This window comes from Dendrobium catenatum, unplaced genomic scaffold (genome assembly GCF_001605985.2).
Source record: "Dendrobium catenatum unplaced genomic scaffold, ASM160598v2 fragScaff_scaffold_932, whole genome shotgun sequence".
Taxonomy (NCBI): Eukaryota; Viridiplantae; Streptophyta; class Magnoliopsida; order Asparagales; family Orchidaceae; genus Dendrobium; species Dendrobium catenatum.
The window spans coordinates 923,788-930,643 of NW_021319394.1; the positions used below are offsets into that span (position 1 = coordinate 923,788).

Genomic DNA, 6,856 nt, shown 5'->3' on the forward strand with positions numbered 1-6,856 from the left:
TCCTTAGTCATGACAGGATAACGAACTTGCCGATACAACAAGTTCTACACATCCTCCGCCTTCAACTCGACAGCCTCGCATCCCTCCAGATCTCCCAGAAGAATCAGTCCAACCACACATTGCTGAACTCCCTCAAAATGTTTTACGCCATGAACTGTGAAAATTGGTGTAGGAAGAATTCCCCCGAGGAGATGTGAGACAAACTCTTCGACAAAGGGACTTTCAGGAGTCATCACCTCTAACTGAAGCCATTCTTCAGCACCCCATTCCGGTCGGATTCAAAGTACCCAGCATCGAGTCTTACGACGGGGCATCTAACCCGTATGAGCACATCGACCACTACAGAACCATCATGCACATTCAGCGAGCCTCAGACGCCCTTCTCTGCCAAGTCTTTCCTGCCACCCTAAAAGGACATGCTCGAACGTGGTTCTATTCACTTCCGTCCGTAACGATCCCCTCATTTGTGAGAGTGGCCAAGGCCTTTGTCGAGCAGTTCGTAGCCAATAGAAGAATAACCAAAGATTCTTCCCATCTCTCAGGAATCCATCAGAATGAAGGAGAATCATAGAGGGAGTATTTTCAATGATTTTCCACTAAAGCTAGACAAATCCCAAGAGTGGATCTTGAACTATTGAGAGGAGTCTTCCTTGGAGGCCTTCACCCTGGCCCTTTCTGTTCGACCCTCAGGTGAGACACCGTTCATTCATACACCGATTTGATCCATCGCGTAGAGGCGCAAATCTCTGCAGATGAGGCCATAAACGCTAATATAAAGTAGTTTGAGCAAACTAGCGGGAAGTGCAAGATTGCACATGCATGGAGCAAAAAATTCATCCGCACAACGAAAGAAGCAAGAGAAACACAATCTGCCTCCTAGGCCTCCTTTGCCACATCGAGAACCTCGACAGGAGAAAGAGTACACTCCTCTCAATACATCTCGAGAAAATGTGTTAATGACTGTTCGAGATCAAGATACGATGAAATGGCCACATCCTTTGAAGCCGAACACAGGAAATCAGGATCAATACTGCCACTTTCATCATAGTCGTGGCCACGCTACCGAAGCCTGCAGACAACTGAAGGAGGAGATTGAAAGGCTTATCCGCCAGGGTTATCTTCGACAGTTGATCCGGGATTCTCCTTCCAGAGAGGAAACTCTTCTCGCTGTGGGGCAAAATCAACAACATAGGCCGCAAATAAATAATCGAGTAGTAGTTGGTGAAATCGAGACAATCACCCGAGGCCCTTTGCTATCTGATAAAGTCTTATTGGCTGTAGACGAAATCCCAACTTCGAAGAAGGCACGTGTGGATCACTCCATCACCTTTGATGATTCCGACTTAGAAGGAGTGAAAATCCCTCATCAGGACCCGCTTGTTATTAATACAGGAATAGGTGATCCATGTTACAATGTTAAGATAATTTTTTTGGATAATGGTAGCTCTGTAGATATCATGTTCTACTCTACATTCCTCAATTTGGGTCTCACTAGAGAGAAGCTTCAACCTGCTGCAGGTCCTTTATATGGATTTGATAATCGACATGTACGAGTAGAAAGGATAATCAGTCTCCCAGTTGTACTTGGAGAATTTCCCCGACAGTCTACACACTCTGTCCAGTTCATCGTTGTAAAGTCTAAGTCGGCTTACAACGCTATCTTTGGGAGGCCACTCCAATCAATTTTTAGGATTGTCACCTCTATCCCTCACCTTAAACAGAAGTTCTATACTCCGACAGGAGTTAGTATGGTATGCGGAGATCAACAAACAGCACAAACCTGCTATCTCAGGCCAGCAGGTCAAGTCATGCCCGAAGATACTCTAAACATTAAGGACTTTGATCTCCGGAATGAAGACATCCCTCAAAGAGCTTCCCCAGTAGAAGAACTCACCACTGTATCTATCTCTGAGGAACATCCTTTAAAGACGGTGCAAATTGGGTCACTTCTCTCAGAAGACGAAAAGAAAAATTCACAGATTTTCTACGAGAAAATCAGGATGTTTTTGCATGGAGCCCGACAGATATGTCCGAGATTGACTCTGAAGTAATTGTACACTCCCTTAAGGTCAATTTGGCGTGCAAACCAATCATCCATAAGAAACAAAATTTTGCACCAGATTGTCAGCAGGTGATCAAACAAGAAGGGGACAAACTCTTAGAAGCCGGATTCATTCGAGAGGTGCACTATCCTACTTGGATGGCAAATGTCGTCTTGGTTCGGAAGGGGAGCGGTGCATGGAGAATATGCAAATATTACACAGATCTCAATAAAGCCTGCCCAAAAGATAGCTTTCCTCTTCCACGTATCGACCAGTTAGTCGATACCACTTATGGGCATCAAATATTGAGTTTCATGGATGCCTACTCCGGATACAATCAAATCAAGATGAACCCAATTGACGAAGAAATAACGGCATTTCAAACAGACAGAGGATTGTATTATTATCGGGTAATGCCCTTCGGGCTCAAAAATGTTGGAGCAACTTATCAACACCTCATGAATAAGATTTTCAAAACCCAAGTTGGGTGTAATATGGAGGTGTACGTGGACGACATGTTGGTAAAGAGTCTCAAAAAATCTCAGCATATCTCTGACTTGGAGTAGTGCTTCCATTTGTTGAGACATTACAATATGCGCCTCAACCCCGCCAAATGTGCCTTCGGAGTCGCCTCTGAAAAATTGTTGGGTTTTATGGTAACCCACCGAGGGATCACAGCCAATCCTGAAAAGATCAAGGCGTTAAGAGATATGGTGCCACCTAAGAACATCAAAGAAGTCCAAAGGCTGAATTGGAGGATTGCAGCATTGTCTCGTTTCCTAGCATGCTCGGGAGACAAGTATCTTCCTTTCTTCAAAGTGCTCAGAGGCACTCGTAGCTCTGGTTTCCCATGGATAAATGAATGTCAAGAAGCCTTCGAACAGCTACGAAAGTATTTGGCTTCCCCTTCGCTACTTTCCAAACCAATGCCCGGAGAGAAGTTTTATTTATATATAGCTGTTTCTGCCCAAGCTATCAGTTCAGTTTTGGTAAGAGAAGAAAATGTTGTGCAACGCCCCATCTATTATGTTAGTAACATCCTATCTGAAATAGAGGGACGCTATCCCTTTGAAGATAAGACGGCATTGGCGTTAGTTTACTCTGCCAAAAAGTTACACCCTTACTTTCAAGCCCACTCAATTGGGGTCTATACAAATCTACCGCTGAAAAATATTCTGCAAAAACCATAAGCATCGGGTCGGCTCATCATGTGGTCTGTAAAACTGAGAGAATTTGACATTCACTATTTACTTAGACCCGATATCAACTCTCAGGCACTTACAGATTTTGTTGTTGAATGCACTGTCCTTGTATCCGATGTCCAACCAAATAATTTGTCTTCTCCTCCATGTTGGACGTTATATGTTGATGAATCTTCTGGAAGTTCTGGCACTGGGGATGAAATTCTATTAATTTTCCCACAGAAAACTACTCTTGAGTATGGGTTACGACTCAAGTTTCCAGCAACAAATAACATGGTAGAATATGAAGCCCTTATCACCGGATTAAAACTAGCAGTTGATTGTGAGGTGCAGAACCTAGTAGTTCACACTGATTCACAACTGGTCACCTCTCAAGTGGAGGGAGAGTTTGATATCCACAATCCACAACTGGCCTAGTATTTCAGTATTGTGAAAGTACTATTGGCCAATATAAGAAAATATCAAATCATACATATTCTCCGAGAGCAAAATGCAAGAACAGATGCTCTTTCAAAACCTGCAACATCAATGACGGGAGAGACCTATAAGAGAAAATGTGTTGAGGAAATCCATTTTCCAAGTATTCAGGGTCCATGGATCATACAATCAATCGATGAAATAAGGGAGGTGTCTTGGATCAATCCCATCTTGTCTTTTTTACAAGATGGGGTACTACCTAAAGAACCCATGGCTGCAACAAGACTTCAAAGACGAGTAGTGAATTTCACCATCATTGGTGTTGAGTTGTATAAATGCGCTTTCACCGGACCATACCTGAAGTGTCTCCCACCTACAAAAGCTGACTATGCACTCCGAGAAGTTCATTCAGGAGTATGTGGCGAGCATCTCGCAGGAAGAGCTTTGGCATCTCAACCATACTCCCGCTTCTAGAACTTATATCACTTCAAAGCTCCTGACCTTTTGCCTAATGAGGAATCGAGATAATCGGACCCTTCCCTATAGCCACAGGACAACGAAAATTCATCATTCTAGCTGTAGATTACTTCATAAAGTGGGTGGAAGCAGAACCTTTTGTAAAAATTACCGAAGTGAATGACAAACAATTCTTATGGAAGAATATAATTTGTCGCTTCAGTATTCCAGCAAAGGTCATCACCGACAACGGAACCCAGTTCACCAGAAAAATCTTTACATCCTTCTATAAAGACTTTCATATTCAGCATGGCCGTCGCCCATCCTCAAGCAAATTGGCAAAAGGAGGTTATAAATCGAACAATTCTGAAAGGGCTAAAAACATGCCTAGGTAAGGCTAGGGGGCAATGGGCTGAAGAAATCCCAAATGTCCTTTGGGCTTACCGAACCACAACCAGAACTCCTACAGGGGAAACTCCATTTAACCTTTATTTTGGTACAGAAGCAGTCATACCAGTGGATATTGGAGTCCCAAGTAACAGAGTTCAGACCTTTGACTTCAATAACAACGAGGAGAAACTCAGGACCAATCTAGATCTCCTCCCTGAAGCAAGGGATGAAGCCTCACTCAGGGTCGCTGCATACCATTAGCGAATCACTTGTCACTACAATTAGAGAATAAAACCTTGAACCGTTTCCGTTGGGGACTTAGTTCTTTGAAGCATCGAAGCTGTTGGAAAAGGCCCTCAGCGTAATAAGCTCTCCCCTCTATGGGAGGGTCCTTTCTTGGTGGTAGCTATGGTCAAGCCTGGAACCTTCAAACTAAAAGATGTTAACGGAAAGATGCTTCCCTGAACTTGGAATTGGGCAACCTTCGCAAGTACTTTCATGAGAAGTTGATGCTACTATCCATTTGGTGTAATATCGTTCGTAGTATTTATCTTGCTCTATAGCTATGTTTTGTATCTTTCAAGTTTTTCGTACAGTCTTTGTATGTTGATTGAAAGAACACTTCTTTTTTGTATCCCTAAATTTACTAGGGAGTTGTCGTACTATTTTATATAATACAGTGATGTGATATTCGCTTTGTCGTTGTACTATCTCATCTTCTCGGACTCTTTTCCTATGATTCGAGAAATACACAACTAATGTTGTATCTCAATCACTAGGCGACTAATCCCAGAGGGATCAAGTCCGACCTCTTCCACACAGGTTAAAATCATCAAGCAAGGGCTTTGATTAACAACCTCGAATAAGTCAGAGTATCCAAAGCAGATATCTCTCACATTCGTGCAAGTCAAAAAGATTACCTTAACATTTGAGTTAACATATATGAAAAACAAAGATATCTCATATATATATATATAATATATATATATATATATATATATATAACTCACAAACACCAAGTACATCGTCTGAAAATAGCAACACACGAACAGCAGGAACATACATACAATTACAACAACGAAAATAAAAGTGACACAGAAAACATCAAAATAATTCTACAGAATCTCAAGATCATCATCATCATCATCCTCCAAAGCAAAAATCTTCTACAAATCACTCTCCAATTCTTCACCGTCAGAGTCTGGAGAAGGATCACCAGAAGCCTGGCTCAGAGTCAACCCCTCGATCTCCCCTTCGTTCTTACGTTGCACTGCACGAACGCCCTTCATGAAGCCTTTGATGAAGCTATCTCCCATAAGCTCTACTTCTAAAGCCTTCAACTTTACTTCATAAAACAATCGCAAGCTTATTGAACTTGATCCTCGATGATTATCTTAAAGGTGTAAGACTTTTTGAACTCCTATATGACTGTGGACGGCGACAGTTGAGCTACCTTCTCCAACAATTTGTTCAGGAGCTTCTTATTCTCAGCCTCAAGGATTTGCTGATCTTTCAGTTGTTGGTTATTTGTGGCCTCTGCCTCCACCAACTGTATATGCAAATAGTCCATCTGCTCATTTTGGGAAGAGGCTGAAGAGATCCTATTTGCCAATTCTGTTCTGCATTGTTCAAGTTGATCCTCCACCGCCTTCATCTCCTTCACTTTACCGTCATATTTCTTCTTATATTTCCCCTGAAGGTACCTTCACGAATTCATCATTCCAGTCATCCAAGATTTTATTCATCTCAAGATACTTTTCAAGAAAGAATCAACAAGTAAAAAGTTTATCCCTAAAAATGTGTACACAAATACAAGGGAAATGGAGAGAGGGTGAACTCACCAACTCCTCGGCTCGTCAACGACCAATGCACTTACGTTTCAGAACATCCTTTGGAATATATATCATGGATGGAGAAAAGCGAGGACCCTTGCCGGTAATTGTCAAAACTTCATCCAACTTCTTCTTCTTAGGCCCCTATAAATCTCCCTCGCCCTCAAGTCGCTTGGATTGACTTTTTTGTGTCTCTGGAACTTTCACAGATTTCTTCAACATCTGTGCATGCATCCTCCCTGCTTCAGTAGATAGTCCCACCTTGAATACATATTCTTCGTCTATGCATCTGCTCAAAAAATGCATCTCATAACGGAGGGCATCAATATCAGGAAGCTTCAGTATCCTCAATAAGTTTTCCACTCCAATATGAAGGGGATAGATAACTCCTTCAACATTCCCCATTTTTCTTGGAGGTCCCAATCGTTCTGCACATAGAAGAAGTCGCTATTCCAGTCTTTAGATGGATCCATGGTACGAATATCCAGCCACTTGGATCTGAAGGAGATACGACCCT

The 6,856-nt window shown here is 42.3% G+C and overlaps 2 protein-coding genes across 2 annotated transcripts; both read left to right on the top strand.

Annotated features, from left to right (window-relative positions):
• The first annotated feature begins 815 nt into the window (after positions 1–815).
• On the top strand, positions 816–2,051 carry LOC110102533. Its single transcript, XM_020830901.1, has one exon. The coding sequence runs from the start codon at positions 816–818 to the stop codon at positions 2,049–2,051; it is 1,236 nt and encodes a 411-aa protein (XP_020686560.1).
• A 1,721-nt stretch (positions 2,052–3,772) lies between these two features.
• On the top strand, positions 3,773–4,135 carry LOC110102532. Its single transcript, XM_020830900.1, has one exon. It carries the CDS (start codon positions 3,773–3,775, stop codon positions 4,133–4,135), a length of 363 nt encoding a protein of 120 aa, XP_020686559.1.
• Positions 4,136–6,856: the final 2,721 nt, after the last annotated feature.